The sequence below is a fragment of the Notamacropus eugenii genome, chromosome 1 (genome assembly GCF_028372415.1).
Source record: "Notamacropus eugenii isolate mMacEug1 chromosome 1, mMacEug1.pri_v2, whole genome shotgun sequence".
In the NCBI taxonomy this organism is placed as follows: Eukaryota; Metazoa; Chordata; class Mammalia; order Diprotodontia; family Macropodidae; genus Notamacropus; species Notamacropus eugenii.
In genome coordinates, this window is record NC_092872.1 from 243,954,904 (window position 1) to 243,974,726 (window position 19,823).

The 19,823-nt window shown below is 37.6% G+C and overlaps 1 protein-coding gene across 6 annotated transcripts in view; it reads right to left on the bottom strand.

The window, feature by feature from the left end:
* Positions 1-19,823, bottom strand: part of NEO1 (neogenin 1) — a 285,881-nt gene that overhangs the window by 128,209 nt on the left and 137,849 nt on the right. For all 6 annotated transcript variants that reach the window (XM_072628418.1, XM_072628417.1, XM_072628419.1 and 3 more), the window contains exons 6-7: positions 10,946-11,100; positions 9,035-9,155 (exon numbers count right to left, since the gene is read on the bottom strand). In XM_072628418.1, the coding sequence (XP_072484519.1) occupies positions 9,035-9,155; positions 10,946-11,100 (276 nt within the window). The remainder of the gene's footprint in view (positions 1-9,034; positions 9,156-10,945; positions 11,101-19,823) is intronic.

The following is a 19,823-nucleotide window of genomic DNA, read 5'->3' on the forward strand; positions in this document are numbered from 1 at the left end:
AAATGTTGGAACTTTTGGCTTAATTTAAGTCTACACACTATCACATGCCATTAACTTTTTAGTCTCCTTAAAAATATTCCAGCAATTACTAACAACTTCCTGCTTCCTAGCCAAATTTCAGTCCTTTATTATTCATTTATTCCATTCCACACTCAACATTAATTTCAAATATTGTATGGAATTTTTGACACCTTGCTTCTACAAATAAAAATGATGTGGTATTCAGTGCGTCCTTATCTGCTTTGGCCACAATATCCTTGAAGTCATTTAATGAGCTAATAAAATATGAATTTCCTTTACTGAAAACATGTTGATGATTACAAACCTTACTTTGATTCCCCTGTAGTTTTCACTCTTTACCCAACTAATTACAGAACTGGCAAAATATCATATCTGATGGGAATAGTACAGATTAAAGTATATAGACACACACACACACACACACAGACACACACACATACAGACGCACACAGACACGGACACAGACACAGACACAGACACAGACACACACACACACACACAGACACACACACACACACACACACACACACACACACACACACACACACACACACACACACACACACACACCTTTTCATACTCTACTCTTAAGCTACAGGAATGGTTGCTAAATGAACACAAAAAGGCCTTAATGGAAAAATAGATGCAATTTTATCTTTTTGTTAGTAATGAATTCTTAATAGAGATGACAATTTAAAATATTATTGCTTTATAAAAGAATCTATTTTTAAAGGACATCATAATAAAGAGAAAGATTCTGAGCATAAATAATGACCTCATACTCACAGTCATTAGCCAATATTCTTTGTAAACTTTGCAAAACAAATGCAAACCATGATTATTAGTACTACTACTTTATACTGGTGGTGAAAATACACATTTCTAAATTCTGCTGACTATTAAGGATCATCCAGGGAAGAGGAAAATATTTTAGGAGGTAGCTGTAGTTTCATGAAAACTCACAAATAGCAATTAGAGATGAGTTATGAAAGTCATTTTGAATTGTAATGTACATTTTTAAAATTGCTTCTAAGCTTACATTAGAATATCTGAAGCCCTGTCATCACAAATTCTACTTTTTGGTTTAACAACAGATTCAATTTTTGGTATGCACAACTAAATAAGTATAATCATCCGTATAAAAAATACAGATTTTAAAATACCCTTTAAGCTATCAGTTCCGTTATCCCTCTTTACTTTTACTTTTCTCTTAGCCTTATGACAATGAAAATGACCTGAAGAACAAGTCAAACTCCATCTGCTTTCTGACGTGTTGGTCAGTTACACAGCTTCTGGGGACTGCAGCACACTGCCTTTGGAAAACTCAGGACCCCAGGGTTATAGGTCTGGCCCATCACTGTCTTTTTGCAAACCTTAAAGCAAGAAATGGATACCGCCATTGCTGCTGCTGTTCATCTTTTCTACATCTATTTCTTTATTTCTAAAATAAGAGAATTAGACAGGGAATCCTTAAGGTTCTTTCTAGAATGAAAATGAAATCAATACACTAATACTTAGAAGTTCACAAAACAATTATATTTTCAAGATAAACACTTGTTCTGGGAATTGTATTTGTGATCATTATTTCTGGTAGCAGAATAAACAGAATTCTTGATGTGAATGACTTTGAGAAAATCATTCGCATAAAGAGGTATGCCAATTAAATGGAACAAATAATAATTTTATCATGGTTTCATTTTGTGATAGCAACGATAATGACTTGTTTGCTTGTCCCAATCCTTGGGAGTCTCAAAATGCCAGATCAGATCTAACCGAACTGAGCGGCGTCCCCACTGTTAGTCAGCTCTTTGTCAGGTAGGTGTTGCATTTCGTGCCACCCATGAGTGCTCCCTAGTTATCTTCTGTTTGGTCTTCAAGCAAGGAAAGGTGTTTGGAGGCCTCTGACATCTGAAGTGGGGGTTACTAATTCCAGAAGAGAGAAGAGACCTGTAAAACCATTACAATGAAAGAAAAATACTTGGCCAAGGTAAGACCACTGAAAAAACCAATTTACTGAGGATTAGGAAAGCCCACTTAAATTGGGAAAACTCCTTTTTCATTCAAGGCCATAAAAAAACCACTTCCTGGATAAGCCCAGGTGAACCTGTGAGGTCTGCATCAAATTTTACAACTTCCATTCAAAAATTGTTTTAGAAATTTTTAAACTTCTAAAGGGCATGGAAATCTTGTCACCACTTAGGGAATTCTGAGAAACAGAATTACTCTAGTATTACAGAGATTCCTTGGTGCCAATGGTATTCTACAACACAAGCCTGAACCAGGTTCATCATGACAGGTTAAAAATTTATCCAAGAGATAAAGATAAAAATGCTTCAAAAGTCTGGGAATTCATGTGATATCAACTCCACCAAAAACTTATGAGCTAAACCGAGCTAGAATTTGAAAAACGAATTGTCAAGGAAATATTTAATATACACTGTGATGTGTAGTTTCATGATTAAGAATGTTAAAATCTTATTATGAATGCCAAATTGTATAAATCATGTGACTACATCAGAAGGATGGTATATTGCATATTATAAGTTTTTTAAAGATGTAAAATTCTAAGGTTTATCATGTACCATTAAATTTAATCATTTTTGCTCTGTTCCAGGTAATCTACACACACTAAACAAATACGTAAGTGGTACAGTAAAAAGAGCACTGTGTTTAAGACTTGGAAGTTGAGTGTGATGGGGAACCTTGCTAATTTATATGAGAATGTAGACCAGCCGCTTTATTTTCTTAAGCCTGTGAAATGGAAATCCCATGTGTAGCACTTACATGTGAGCTATCAGTATAATTAATGGTCAATCATATGTGCCTTTAAACCTCCCCACATATTTTTCTTAGAGTGGGGCTACTTAATCTAAGTACCAACTTGGTTTCAATAGTCATTCCACGATCTCTAAGATGATGGCTAATGTGTATAAACATATTCTCTGAGTGATGAGTTGCTCTATGGAAGACGGAACAGGGGGCAAGGGATCTGCTTCCACATTAGCATTTACAATTTAGGACAGAAAGAAACTAAAACTTGTATTTTCATATTATTTCTTTTGGATACCATGTATGAAATTATAAAATGCCATTACAGCAGATTTGGTTTTTGTCCAGGCATTCTTATTCTCAGTTCAAGAATTATTCCATTCCATTTCTGCTGTTTCCATGTTTGTCAAATATTTATCATGGGGAGATGACAGCAAACCATCTGTATCACCCTTTTCAAAAGCACTTCCTCTCAATCTCTACCACCTGTTCTTTTCTAGTTCCCAGTCTAGTTCTGATTTTTGTCCTCCAAAACCATCATCATGTGGGTTACCAGGAGAAAAACCTAATTTCTTTAAACTAACAAACTTAGATCAGTTAATGTAGCAAATAATCACAAGGAATGATCTATATGTACATGCAACATGCCAACATATATTGTTCATAAAATATTTCTAGAATATGAAGAAAGGTTCCACAATTGGGAAGATTTTCTAAGAAAATGAAAACACAGGGACAAGAAGCACACAGGTGAGTCAGTGTGGCTGAATAGTTAACTGATACCATCAAAAGAAATACCTGATGGCAGAATCCCTCACAGTATCACAGTTTTACTATAATATTAAACTACGCATTAAGAGTATTCCTAAAAGGACATATCCTTGTTACATTTATCAAATGAAAATGAATGAAATTAGACGTAGGAATGTAGGAGTCAGTCACTTGTATACTTCTAATAGCATCTGTAAGGAGTAACGAGTGTCCCCACTTGTATGCTTGGTTAAGGGGATGAAATTTTTGATTCTAAACACGTAATCTATGACTTTACTTCTGTCAACTTTTCATTTATTGGAATTGCTGCTTACTCACATCTTATGTGATTTGTAATAGAATATTATTTACTCTAGATTACAGGATATGAGCAAATTGGATGTCAAAAGGAAGAAATGTTTTATGCTTTTATGATTTTTTATAACCTTAAATTTTCATAGAAGGCTTTTAAATAATTCATATATATGGCACAATAATATGATTCTAATTATTTTAGGCAATTGTGCCAAAAGCTTATGGATGAACAGAAGCCATTTACTGAACAAACATTTATTAAAGGTCTATTCTATGTAATACCAGAGATGTTTCATGGGATCTTAGTGAGATACCTGGTCATTTGATAGATGTGAACAACGAGATCCAGAGAATTTAAGTGATTGCTCCCTCCGAAACATCAAATTCACAAAATTCTGAAAAATTCTAGAGGAGTTATACCAGACAATTAGCATAATCTAATATGGGACACCAACTTTGGGAAGCCATTTTCCATTTACTGTCTTCCATGCACTGCTCCCTCATATTTGGACTAGGCCATGTGCTTTACTTGACCCAGAGGACCAATATAGTATCATCCTCCTTGCTACCTAATCAAAATATCAAACTGAGTACCCAGGGAAAGGGATCCGTTGGTGATAGGACTCGATGAGTTTTATAGTCATGACAAAGCTTTTCATTTTGACTAATATCATTGCAGCTCTAAGTGAGAGACAGAGATTCAGATGAACTTCCAGTTATTTTTTAAGAACTACTAGGGAGTTAGTAAGTAGATCTGGCTGACCATAAATAATTAGGGCTCCCAAAACCAAGTTGGTTACAAAATCACAAGGTATGTGGGGGACAATGTCTCTGTCTCAACTGCACCCTATTATTAGGGTAGGAAACTCTGGTTCAGGACCTAACCAGTGGGAGCATATAGGTTCTCAAAGCAAAACATCTAGTAGTACTGGGAAAAAGTCATCTTACTCCAGTCCTATACATTATCTGGATTGCTCTGTACAAGTCAAGTGATCCATAGTAATACTGAAGTGAAAGAATAGACTGTTGTATTCAGGTTGTAATTTTTTCCCAAGGACTTCTAAGGGCATGGTCTCCTGTACCAATGGTCTAGATCAAAGACGGCATCCATCTATTATTTCAATCACCACTGAGACAATACAAGACCTCTAGTACATATAGCCTCTTTGGACCTGGACAGAGTTCATAAAGTTAGCACTGTTCAAATACACCATAGCCAAGATGGACAACAACCACAAAGGGGAATCTCTGAGAGCTTTTGAAGAAGTCTCTACTCTCATGTCTACTAGGGGGCATGATCTGTGAGGCTGAGATAGCCTAGAATACAGTCTGGTCAGTTAGGCAGGCCACCAGAGCCTGTTTGGAGAGGGATATTAAGAATCTCAAGGGATATATCTGCAAACAACTTGCTCTTGTAAAAGAACCCTGGAAAGTCTGTGGCACTTGAGATGTAAAGATGGAGCCAGGGCCTTTCCCCCACCCCACCCCACCCCAATTCTCTCTTCTGCTTAAAGGCCAGGAATTTTTGGCCTGTGGAGGTCTCAAATGTCTTAAAGGCACCTTGGCTAATTTTCCAGAGGCCTGCTGTCTAGTGTCTGGAGCCTCATACTGGGGAGCTGACATGATGGCAAATAACTGCCACTGTCGCTGTAATTTACCAGTTCTGGGACAATAATGTCATGTCTGACTCAAGACCCGCCTACAGAAGAGGCAGCATTTGAGAGGAAAGCAGGCCTAGTCTTAAAAAACAACAACAACAAAAAAAACCAAACCTCTTGGCTAGTTTAGCTATTTCTATCTATGGAACACAAATCTCAAAGGGATTGGACAGGCAAGTCAAGTGGATGAAGAAGTTGACAGATTTTAAAAGTGAGGAAGTCTAGCAGTTATTAAGGTACCAAAATGAAGAGAGTTCCAAGGAGCTGTTTCTTTGACTCAATCAACCTATTTTCCTTAAGCTAAGGTCTTTTTATTGCAACTATCTGTGAGACTCCCTCCTCACTTTTCTCATCTATCTGCTTCTTAATAAGTGACCCACACTGACGTCCATGTAACCTAGTTCTACCTTTAAAAATGACTGCTATCTCAAGTGAAAAGATCCCAAACCAAATTCACTGTCTTCTTCAAAAACCAGTCCCTATTTCTACCAATGACATTACTCCTCTCCCGAGTCACTGGAGATGTAGAACATGAAAAATCACCTTTGACTTTTCCTTTCCCTGGTTCTAAGACCAGTCTCCAAATCCCATGCCTTATTCCCTTCCTTTCTGCCCACACTTTAATCCAAAGCTTCATTAACAAAATATTCAGTGACTCTCTGTTGACTCTGAGAGAAAAAAACAAAGCTCTCTGTCAGTCACAATCTGCTTCTTATCTACTCATCGGCCTCAGTCACACCACTCCCCTCCATGGGGTCTCCATCGCAGCTAATCTGCACTTCTCATTGCTTCCTGAACTTGCATTTTACTTTCTTCTCATTTCTGCCTTTGGAGTCTTTACCTTCTTTCAAGGACCAGATCAAGCACCAGCACCTCCGTGAAGACTTCCCAGATTCTCCAATGTGGCAGAGTTCTCTCATTCTTAAAATAACCTTCCAATCTTCCAAGCATTTATTAAGTGTCCATATATAACCCCTATCCATTCCCTAACACACTCAGCAGAAAGTAAGCTTCTCAGGGTCCAAACTGGCCTTCTGTTGCATGTGTGTTCTCATCATCTAGCACAGGTCTTAGCATAACAAAAATGCTCATTGTTGAACTGAATGGATCATCTCGCTGTTCACGGCCTTGGTCAGACACATATGGAGTACTTCATTCCATTCTGAATGCCCCGTTTTAGGTAGCAGCTTGACAAGCCAGAGTGTGAACAGAGGAGGGTGACCAAAATGATGCCAGGACTCAAAACTATTTGAAAAGAGGAGCAAATGAAGTAATGTGGGATGTTCAGTCTGGAAATCAGACCAACGAGGGGCATAAGAGCTGTACCCAAAGGGTCTGATACATGGAAGAATGCCTAAAATTATTTCCTTTGCCTCCAAAAGGCAGAAGTGGGAGCAATGGAGAGAAGTTAATAAAGGTTAGGTGAGTTTCATATCAGGAAATATTGCTTCAAAAATCAAAGCCACACAAAAGTGGACCAACATGCCTGGTGAGAAAGGTCTCGAAATGAAAGCAAGACAGCCACATATTAGGCACATTATAGGGGGAATGCCCTCTCAGGTACAGAAAGGAAGAGATTCTCAGGGAGCTTCTTCCAATACCAAGAGTTTGAGTCCTTTCTTTACTGTGTCCACTGTTCCTTCCAAGCCCTTAACTACCTTACAATTGATTACAATACATAACCTCCAAATGAAGGGGTCCTTAACCATTTTTATGTTCCAGACCTGCATAGGGATAACATACATAGGATTACAAAATTACAAATGATGCTAATTATAGTCAATTATGTGTGTATATGACATTATATCTCATTCCCTGCCCACCCCCTCTTCTAATCCATCCAGCCTCTTTACTGAGTATGCATTTACAGATCACACACATAATTAATATTTTAGGCTATAGAACTTTCTAGAATAAACAAGCATTTGTGAAGTTAGAGGAAGACATTATTGGCAATCCTAGAGAAAAAGACATGAAACACACTTGTCCATGGATTATTCCAAAAAGCTAAGCCATCTCTTTGAAAAATCAGTCATTAGAAAGCAGAACTATCTTGCTCTTTTCTGTTTAGTTAATAAAGCACTTTAATGATCATGCTTTTTATACTGATCTATATGGAAAAGGTGACATATCTTTTTGTGACCTTTAATGAACTATTCATATATCTGAATTTTATGAAATCATAAAAGAATGAAAAGGCAAGTGACACACTCTTACTTCCCATCTGGAAAACTTGGGCCTGCTAAGCTAAGTAAGCCCTGTTACAGTTATCCCAGAGAGATCTATTCTCACCACTCCTCAGTTTAACCTATATTAATTTTGAAACTATTAAATAAAGCATGAGAGAATTCTCATGATGATATGAGAATGCTCATTTAGTATGAAGGAGAATATAAGGAATAAAAAAACATAAACCAAGAGGGTTCCCCTACTCCAATTTGATATGTTTTCTCAATCACATTCTAAATGACAACTACAAAAATGAACATATTCTAACTGTGGGAGGTTTTTGATCTGCCAAAGAAGCATCTTCTCAAGATTGCTTAGTAAATTGGTCTCTTATCTATAGCAATTATTCCAGATATCAAATGTCCATCAGATTTAAAGATAAAATTTTAAAATTTCATCATTAATCCCAAAACTAAAAAAAAATGCCTTATTTCTTCTAGTAAAAAAGAGACAAAATAAAACCTGAAAAAAAGGGAAAAAAATCTAATTTGTTGCAAAGTATAGATTATGCTTCGGATTTCAATCATGACAGGAAAGAAGGCAGCACTGCGTAGCAGTAAGAGCACAGACTGCAGACTGAAAGATCTGAACTGGAATTCCTCCTCTGCAAACTGCTGTAGGACCCAGCGAGCTAACACTGACAGAGCGCTTTCTATGTGTTAGGGACCATGGGATGTGCTTCATAAGCCTTATCTCATTTGATCCTCACAACAGCCCTGGGTGGTCGCTGCTATTACTGCTATTATTGTTATTCTCATTTTACAACTGAAGAGACCGAGGCAAAAATATGAAGTGACTTGCCCAAGGTCACACAGCTGCAGGTCTTCCTGATCCTAGGCCTGGGGCTCTGTGCACTCTGGCACTCCCTCATGGTTCTACCCTAACTTCTCTAGGCCCAAATCTCCTCCCAGTTCTTAATTCTACAGTTCCATGAACAGAATTCTAATTTTTAAATTAATTCGATGTAAAGCCAGAAGCAGGCACGGGAATCCCCGGCTCTTCATTTTCTTCTCTTCTTAGTCGCAATTCCCTTTCAGCTTTTATCTGAAATTTTTATTTAAAAAGAGTCCAAAACTACTTGTCATATGGTCATTCTAAGCTATACATTTCAATAAAGAAATTTTATCTTAAACTTTCTTTAAGTTATCCCTCCCTGGTTACAAAGAAAGGTTCTTAACGAAACAAGTCATTATGAAGAGATTTAACATCATATGGGGTTTCATAACAGGGCCTGAAGAGGCAGCTCTTCAATACCTAAAAGACTTCACCCCATCACCCCAGTTCCTTCTTACCATGGTCAAGGATTATTAGCTGGGCTCCAGCCTGTGAATTTCCAACATCATTCTCGGCAATGCACTGATAAAATCCTTCATCTGATTTCACCAGACCCAAAACCTGAAGGTTATGTTCCTTCTGAGAAATAAGAATAAAAATAGTTTCATGATTTAATTATTGAACATTACTGTAGGTATAAACAAAAGGTCATCTAAATTTCCTATTATGAAATATCTTTTAAAACCCACACTTACCAAAAGGAAAGCACTCACAACACTTACAACACAGATCTGCATCTAAGTTCTGCATCCTTCTTGGGATACACACAAGGAATACTCTTGCTGGCAGTTTTGTGTCTAACAAAACAGGCATCAGTATCATACGGCCATATTTAATATCACTGGTGACCAGACCTCAAGATTATTTATTATCAAAATCAAAATACTCTTCTGAGACACTCACTTTAAAATTGAACCTAGCTCCCACAAATCAGAACACTATAGCGATTGGCTGGCAAAAATGTTACTATAGCCATCCAATAAAGAAAGAGAGCAAAGAATACGCTGATAATTCAGCTCTGAGAGATGGATTTCCACTTAGTTTAATTTTTCTGGGAGATGCCTTTCTATAATATGTTCTGTTGTGTACTTCACACACCTCATTTTAGAATCTAGCCTGTGAGGCACAATCAGGTATGTGATTACAAAGAAAGAAATGTCCAAACATCAAACCTTTAATGGCATAATTTAGATTTCAAATTATCACTAAGTATTTATGTAGACCCTTTCTACATGCATTAAGGTATGGCTTAAAGAATTCTAATATGAAGTTACTTGGGAAAACCAAGAAATATGACCAGGGTTTTGGGGAGAAGCCCGAGTCATACAACTTTTGGTAAGAACAAAGTCCACTTCTTTCCCCTAAAAATGATGTTGATGACACCACTACATTTTTAGAGTGCTTTAAGGTTTACCAAGCATGTCATTCATGACAATACTGTGAGACAGGAACACAGATTTCTAAAGTATGTTCCATTCTGGAAGACTAGGGAGGAAAACTACAACAGAATTCAGAATGGTAGCCTACCTTTCTCCGTAAAGAATTTAATGTATGTTTAAAGAAGAGAAGACATAAAAATGGCAGGAAAGGCATATGATAAACGACATGAATCAATACATTGAGGCTCAGAAAAGTAAAGCAAGTTGATCAGAGGTTTTGGGGTCTGTGTCAATGGAACAAAGATGCTAACGTTTTACATTTGGACAATGCATTCATGTTTTACAAAGTACTTTCCAACAGATGATGAGATGAAAGGGTTATTAGAGGTCATGTAATCCAACTCATCCTCTAAAGAGATGAGAAAACTAAGGATCACAAAAGTGAAATACTTTGACTGAGGTCTTAAAGTTGCAATGTGCATCCCAACTCAAACATGTGGACTGAAAGGATCTGACTGCTATGACGACCCTCTGACAAAGAATCAAAGGGCAAGGAACTATGATGCTCTACTGAAGCTGAGGCAGTGCAGGATCAGAGAGGGTGAATGCTGGCCAGCTGAGTGTTGGTCTTGTCCTGGCCACTGATTAGCTTCATGTCTCTCAGAGAATCATTTAGCTCCTCTGGGGACTCTACTTAGGTCACAACCTGGAGTTCTGCCTCAGTATTCTTGGGCTTTATCATGCCAGGGCCCAGCCTTCTCAGGCTACTTCGTGGCCAGCTCCTCGCCATTAGAATGGAAGCATCCTGAGAGCAGAGACAGTCCAGCTTACTTAATTAGTACCCCACATGATTAGCTCAGTGCCTGGCACTAGAATTTTACGTGAACATTTCTAATTCTTTACCTCTAAGTAAACGATTCAAGCTAGAAATAGTCAGTCTTCATATGTGTACAGTGGAGAGTGGGAAACAGCCTCTGAAACAATACTTACTACAATCTTAAAGTAATCGCTTGGGATAACCATGTCACCATTCTTGACCCATTTTACAGTTGGCGTGGGTTTCCCAGTCACTTCACATTCAAACACAATATCCATGGATTCATGTGCATATATATTAGCAGGCTTCTTCAGGAATTCCGGTGAGGCTTTGAAAGAAAAAAGAAAAGAAGAAATTAATATAACCCAAAAGAGACAAATGTTGAGAATTCAGCCTACTGCGTAGAAACTGGGAATTTGTAGATCTACTCTTTTACTTTATATTGGAGGGTTCCTGAAGCTAACTGATGAGATAATAAGTTGGCCATAAACCAAAAGCAAGGAACAGATGTTGAGAATTAATAATACAAATAATATGAATTATTTGGTGCAATTAGAAAATTAACTTTGACTTAACTTTAACTTAACTTTGGTCTTTTCTACATACTGACAGATACAATCACTAGACTGAGAAAATAAAACAATAGAAACACTTTAAATGCTTGAACAATTTTAAGGAATATTATTGCTGTTGCTGTTCAGTTATTTCAGTCATGCCTGATTCTCCATGACCCTGTGGCTTCTGCACGTGGGGTATTCTTGCCATTTCCTTCTCCAGTGACAGAGATTAAGTGGCTTGCCCAAGGTCACACAGCAAGCAAGTTTTTGAGACTAGATTTGAACTCATGTCTTTCTGCCTCCCAGTCCAGCATTCCTTAAATTATATTACATTATGGAAAACTTGTAATGTTGTTGTCGTTCAGTCATTTCAGTCATATCCAACTCTTCATGACCTATTTGGGATTTTCTTGGCAGAGATACTGGAGTGGTTTGCCATTTCCTTCACAGATGAGGAAAGAGAGGCAAACAGTGTAAAGTGACTTGCCCAGGGTCATACACCTATTAAGTATCTGAGGCCAGATTTGAACTTAGCTCTATGCACTGTACCACTTAGCTCCCCAAAACTTGTAATATTAAATGGAAATTAAACTAGCCTCATTTTTTCACCTCAAACAACTTCACATTTTTGCAAATGAGATGGCTACATGGCATGAAAGGAATATCTGAGAGACCACACAAACCAATCTGCATACAAGATGCCTTTGATAAACACCACTACCAAAGCATAGTGCCATTAAGGGTTCTTTCATTCTACCTGGATGTCCCTTCTACATAACTCCTGACAGGCAACAGAGTCTTTTGTGAGAGTATAATATGGACATCTTACTTTTTCAAAAGCATACCATAAATTCACCACTCTAGTTTTAAAGCTGTCAGGCTTGTCTTTTTCCTTCTGAACTACTGCTTATTCTCTTTCATCTATGTTTAAAAATACTTCATTTACTCTCCTTCCTTCCTTCCTTCCTGGCATAATTATCCTCTCTCCTAAAAGGGAAAAAATAGATAATCAAAAATGTTTCCCTTCAAATAAAACAAATCCATGCATTAGTCATGTCTGAAAATGCATGGGTTGGGTTGCATCTTGAGTGCATAATCTCTCTGTTAAAAAGTAGAAAGCTTACTCCCTCATTAATCCTCTGGAATGGTGGCTAGTCATTGCACAGTTCAGTATTTTTAAGTCTTTCAAAGTCATTTTTCTCTACCATGTAATAGCTATGGTACAAATTATTGTCCTGGAGGTCCTCAGTTCATACAAGTCTTCCCAGATTTCTCTAAACCCTCCCCTTTTGTCATCTCTTTTAAAACAGCAATATTCCATTATATCCATATACCATAATTTGTCTAGCTATTTCTCAACTGAGAGGTATTTCTTAAAAGTGCTTGCCACAGTGCACAGCACATACTAGATACTATAAAAATGCTCACCATAATCATCATCGCTACCTATGGTAGCACAGTTATGAATATTTTCTGTACATGTAATCATAAGACCATATTTAGAGATGGAAAGAATTTTACACCATCTAGAAAAACAAAGTGATTTACCCAAGGTCACAGGATGATTATTTGGTAGTTTCCTTCATGTACATGTTAAGCTGATAATATATAATATTAATAGTAATACTGATAACTGGAGCATTAAAAAAAAGCTCTCTGAGGAAAACTCTACTCTCAACCAATACAGTAATTCACTGTTTCTTTTCAGGCTGTAGACGACTGCAATGGTACAACCTAAAATACTATCAGGCTAATTCAATGACTCTTAAAAATAACTGTTTTTGAAGATGGCAGATTAGGGGCAGCAACTCAGCTGAACCTTCCTGAACTCTCCGAACCTTCCCCTCCAATCTACTTTAAAACAAGGCCTCAGAAAAACATGGCAATACCTCTGTGAACTGCTGTAAAGTGAGTGAAGACAAACAGCACGGTGCACAGTAACAGCAATGTTGTAATGATGTACAACACTTGTCTACGCTGATCAATACGATGATTTAAGACAATGTCAAAGGACTCATGATGAAAGTGGAGGATAATTTTCTCACTTTATTTTGCGCTATTTTTTGGAAGTACTGCTAATACAGAAATATGTTTTGAATGATATCACATGTATAACTGATATCACACTGCTTACTTTCTCAGTAGCTGTGAGAGGATGTGGGAGGGAGAAAATTTGGACTTCAAAATTTAAAAAGAAAAACATTATGATAAGTAAATAATAAATTTGAAAAATAAAAAAAGTTGGAAAATGACTGCTGTTATTGGTTAATGTCCTCTCAATTGCCTTTTGAGCAATAGTAACATCATCTGTGATTTTTAAAATCTTCTCTGTATTTTCCAATATTCTGAAAACTCTAGTATAGATTTTTTTTTAGCATAAACTTGACTTGTCCAGTTGTTTTTTCTGTTTTCAATTTGAAATTACTGGTAGAAAATTAATTCATAATACTACCATTTCACATCTTCAGCCATCAATTTGTAACTCAACTTGTAACTCCTGAGAGAGACACAGCAAATTATGCAAAAAATTAGAAACTAAAGTCATACCTTGACAAAACATACAAATATGCTTTTATTTGGGGGTCAACTTAAAGATACTTATAAGAAAATTTGGGTTTCAATTACATCCCAGTCTTATAGGTACCCAGTCCAATGCCACAATAGTGGCTTCTAATTAACCAAATTTATAAAACAACAACAAACTAAAGATCAAAACAATAATTCTTTCTGTTTCTTTTCAAGTTGTAACAAAATACCATTAAGTTAATCAAATAACTCCTCTTCAGGAGCATGTGGGCTCACTACTCCCCAGTGACCACTTGTTTGCAGGCCTTAGGGGCCCCACAACTGTTTTTCCTTCCTCTTACTACCTTTACCACCATTCATCTATTTCCTTGAAGGATCCCAAATGTGTTTGACCCAACTACCAGAAATGGGTTAATGAACAAATGAACACGTATGCATTACTACCCAGGATATTAGGTAGGAAAAACTATTAGGAGATCTAGGAAATAGTTCTAGTTCTGCTAATAACTGACAAATCATGATAAATCCTGGTAAATCTAGTATCCTCATTGTGCCTCAGTCTTCCCCCAATAATGACTACAGATGGCAGAGCCAAGATGATGGAGCACAGGCAGCAACCCAGCTTAATTCTCTCAACATTCCCCTTCAAATAACTTTAAAATAATGCCCTACATCAAAATTTGGAGCAGCAGAGCCAACAAAAAATCAGGGTGAGACATTTCTCCAATCCAAGATAACTTGGCAGGTCAGCAGGAGAGCTCTGTGACACCAGGGTGGGAGTCAGCCCAGCACATATGCAGGGGAGCACCAGAGGTGGTCCTGGGAAGTGGCCACAACAGTGGCAGCAGCAGCAGTAGGTTTGGGAACCCATAGCCCAGAGAATGTAAGGGAGGTTGCTCAACTGATCAGAAAGTCATTATGCAGGATCCTGAGTTGAAACTGGCTACAGTACCCTGCTGCATTGCTCATGTGCAGTTCTAGGCCATAGTTCCAGAGCAGAGAGGAGAACTTGTGGTCAACTGCATGGAAGCAGGGACCAAAGCACAGAGCAGGAGAACAGTAACGTAGATCATATCACCTTAGAAGCACTGAAAACGTACAGACCCTCAGAACTAGCTATGAAAATAGCAGCACAAAGAAGCCTGAAGCTTGAGACAGTATTTCCTCACTCCCAGATGAGAAAAGCCCAACTTCAACATGAAGGTCAAAGTAAAGAAATAGGGTGGGAAAATGAGAAAACAACAACAACAAAAAGAACTTGGCTGTAAAAAGCTACTAGACTGGCAGGGAAGACCAAGATGTAAACTCAGAAGACAATGACAGGAAAATAATTACAAGAAAAGCCTCAAAGAAAAATCCTAACTGGATCCAGGCCCAACAAAAATTACTGAGTTAAAGAAAGGGATAAGGGTGATATAGGAAAAACTGTGAAAAGAAATGAATGGTGATACAAGAAAACTGTGAAAAGAAAATTAATAGCTTTGGTGAAAGAGGCACAAAAAAAATTACTGAAGAAAATAAAACTTTTAGAAACAGAATTGGTCTAATGGTAAAAGAGACATAAATACTCACAAAAGAAAAGAATTCTTTTAAATGCAGAATAAGCCAAACAGAAAAGAAGGTACAAAAATTCACCGAAGAAAATAACTCCTTAAAAATTAGAGGGGGGGGGGGGGGGGGGGCAGAGCCAAGATGGCAGAATAGAAAGATGAACCTGCTGTAGCTCTCCCCCCATAGAGCGCAAAGTACTTGTAAAAAATGACTCTAAATAAATTCTAGAATAGCAGAAGCCACAAACAACAGTGAAAGAGATTTCCAGACCAAGACATCCTGGAAAGTGACACAAAAAGTCTATTGCACCAGGCTCAGAGTGGAGTGCAGCCCAGCCTTGACAGGGTGGCGTGACTCAGACAGGACTAGAGCAGGCTTCAGGATGCGGAATCACAAGCAGCAGCTGTGGTTCCCAGATTTCTCAACCCACAAATGTCAAAAAAAGCTTCAAAGGTCAGTGAGAAAGCTCTTTCACCTGGGTGAGGAGAGAGCAGGGTCCAGTCCTGGCCAACTGTGGCAGCAGTATTCATTTTTGGAGTAAAGACCCTGGAGAAATTGAGTGGACAATCTGAGTCTCAGTCCTGAGTGGCAGTCCTGGGTTGAGGAGGAGCACTGGCATGGTGGAATTGGTGGAGACTATGGAGAGAGAATCCTACTCACAGATCCTGGGCAGAAAAGCTTATGGTTACTCCCAGACCAGAGCACAGGCCAGGAGGGAGTAAACTCCTCTCCCTTGATTGTGCCACCTTGGAGGAACTGAGAACTTACATGTCCCTAGAGTATACTCTCCTCTTGACAAAGGACTAAAAAGTCAAATAACTGGATGGGAAAAAGTCCAAAATAGGGGAAAAAAAATAAGATTATACAAGGTTACTTTCTTGATGAACAAGTATTTTCTTCCATTCTTTCAGATAAGAAAGAACAAAGCATACCATCAGATGAAGACATAAAAATCAAGGCTTCTATATTCAAAACATCCAAAAATAATATGAAATGGTCTCAGTTCAAAAAGGATTTTGAAAATCAAGTAAGAGAGGTGGAGGAAAAATTGGGAAGAGAAATGAGAGAGATACAAGAAAATCATAAAAAGTGAGTCAACAGCTTGGTGAAGGAGACCCCCCAAAAAATGCTAAAGAAAATAACACCTTTAAAAAGTAGACTAACCCAAATGGCAAAAGAGGTCCAAAAAGCCAATGAAGAGAAAAATCCTTTAAAAAGAAGAATTAGCCAAATGGAAAAGGAGGTTCAAAAGCTCACTGAAGAAAATAGTTCTTTAAAAATTAGAATGGAGCAGATGGAAGCTAATGACTTTATGAGAAACCAAGAAATTATAAAACAAAACCAAAAGAATGAAAAAATAGAAGACTGTGAAATATCTCACTGGAAAATCCACTGACCTGGAAAACAGATCCAGGAGAGATAATTTAAAAATTATTGGTCTGCCTGAAAACCATGATCAAAAAAAGAGCCTAGACATCATCTTCCAAGAAATTATCAAGGAAAACTGCCCTGATGTTCTAGAACCAGAGGGTGAAATGGAAAGTATTCACCAATACCTCCTAAAAGAGACCCCAAAAGGAAAACTTCTAGGAATATTGTAACCAAATTCCAGAGTTCCCAGGTCAAGGAGAAAATATTACAAGCGGCCAGAAAGAAGCAATTCAAGTATCATGGAAATACAAACAGGATGATACAGGATTTAGCAGCTTCTACACTAAGGGATCGAAGGGCTTGGAACATGATATCTCAGAGGTCAAAGGAGATAGTTAAAACCAAGAATCACCTACCCAGCAAAACTGAATGTAATACTTCAGGGGAAAAAATGAAATTTCAATGAAATAGAGGACTTCCAAGCATTCTTGTTGAAAAGACCAGAGCTGAATAGAAAATCTGACTTTCAAATATAAAAATCAAGAGAAACATGAAATGGTAAACAGGAAAGAGAAGCCTTAAGGAACTCACTAAAGCTGAACTGTTCATATTTCTACATGGAAAGATGTTATTTGTATGTTATTTGTCACGAGACCTTTTTTCAGTATTAGGATAGTTAGAGGAAATATATATATATATACATATAATATATATATATATTTCTAGGTGTGTATGGGTATGTATGTATGTGTATATTATATATGTGAAGGTACGTATATGTGCATGTATGTATATATGTGTATATATACATATATGTGTATACACACACACATAGAGGGCACATGATGAACTGAATATGAAGGGAGAATACTTAAAAAAATAAAATAAAATTTACTGTTGAATGGAATGTACTAGAAGTAAGAGAAAGGGAGAGATAGAATGTAGCAAATCATCTCACATACAAGAGGGAACAAAGAGCTTCTATAATGGCGGGGAAGAGAGGGGAGATGAAAGGAAATAATTGAGCCTTACTCTCATGGGATTTGGCTTAAGGAGAGAATAATACACACTCGGTTGGATATAGAAATCTATTTTACCCTGCAGGAAGGCAAGGGGGAAGGAGATAGGAGAGGGAAGATAACAGAAGGGACAGCAAATTGGGGAAAGGGATAATCAGAAGCAAACACTATTGTTGGGAGGACAGGTCAAGAGAGAGAATGGAATAAATGAAGGGCAGGATAGGATAGAGGGAAATGTGGTTAGTCTTTTACAACATAAATATTATGGAAGTGCTTTGCACTGTTACACATGTATGACCTATATTGAATTGCTTATTTTCTCAATGAGGGTGGGAGAGGAGGGAGGGAGAGAATATGGAACTCAAGACTTTAATAATGAATGTTAAAAATTGTTGTAGCATGCAACTAGAAATTAAGCTATACAGGCGGTGGAGTACAGAAATCTATTTTGCCCCACAGGAAGGGGGATGGAAGAAGGGTGGGTAATAGAAGGGAGGATAGACTGAAGGAAGGGGTGGATGGGATGCATGCTGTCCTGGGGTGAGGGGTGGGGAGACACGGGGAGAAAATTTTGAATTCAAATTCTTGTGGAACCAAATGTTAATAACTGAAAAATAAAGAAATTATATATTTAAATAAAATAAAATAAATTAGAATTGGGCTAGTGGAAGCAAATCACTCCATGAGATAACAAGAAACAATAAAAATTTATGGTCAAAAGAATGAAAAAAATGAATAAAATGTGAAATATTTCATCAGGGAAACAATTGATCTAGAAACCAGAATAAGAAAAGATAATTTAAGAATTACTAAACTACCTGAAAGTGACAATCAAAAAAGAGCCTAATATATTTCAGTAAATTAAGAAGAAAAACTGTCCTGATATCTTAGATTCAGAGGGTAAAATAGAAATTAAAAGAATTCACTGATCACATCTTGAAAAAGACCCCAAAATAAATATTCCCAGGAATATTCTAATCAAATTCCAGAGTTCCCAGGTCAAAGTAAAAATTGAGCAAGCAGACAGAAAAAAAAAAATTCAAATATCATTGAGCCACAGTCAGGACCACACAAGATTTAGTAGCTTCCACATAAAAGAGTGTAGAGCTTGGAATATATACTCCTGAAGGCAAAAGAAGTAGGATCACAACCAAGAATAACCTAACCAGCAAAACTGAGAATAATTCTTCAGGGTAAAAAATGGCTATTTAATGAAGCAGAATTTTCAAGCATTCCTGATGAAAAGACCAGAGTTGAAGAGAAATTTTGACATCTAAACACAAGATTCATGAGAAGCATAGAGAGGTAAACATGAAAAAGAAATCAGGGTCTCAATAAGGTTAATTCATTTACATTCCTATGTCGGAAGATGACATATATAACTCCTAAGAATTTTGTCATTATTTCATCGTTATTTACTTAGAAGGAGGACATGAGTGAGAGTTGGTTATGATGAAATGATCTCCAAAAAAAAAACCCCCAAAATACAAAGGGATGAGAAAGAAGAATGGAGAGGGGTAGAGGGAGAAGAATGGGGAAAATTGTCTTACATAAAAGAGGAGCTTGAGGTAGAAATGGGGGGTAGTGCTTAAACCTTGACCTCATCTAAATTGGTTCAAAGAGTGAAGAATATATATTACATACACATACACACACACCCACACACACACACCCACACACCCACACCCACACACACACTCAGTTGAGTATACAAATCTAACTTACCCAACAGGGAAGGAGGAGAAAGACATAAGAAAAATAGGGGAAGAGGATGACAAAAGAAGAAGAAAGGCTTCTGGGACACTACCATCTCCTCTCTGCCTCTTCTTGATTCCCTTGACCAGGTTGTTTTCATCCTCTGTTCCCTGAGACTTTGTCCTCACTCTCTTTCCCCCCTTCGGTCCCCCCTCCCCTCCAGGATCTCATCCATTTCATGGCCTCCGTTACCAGACTAATGCAGAAGATTCACAGGGCACTAGAACTGCCACTTCTCCCCTGGGTTCTGGCTGAACATTTCCCTCTTGATG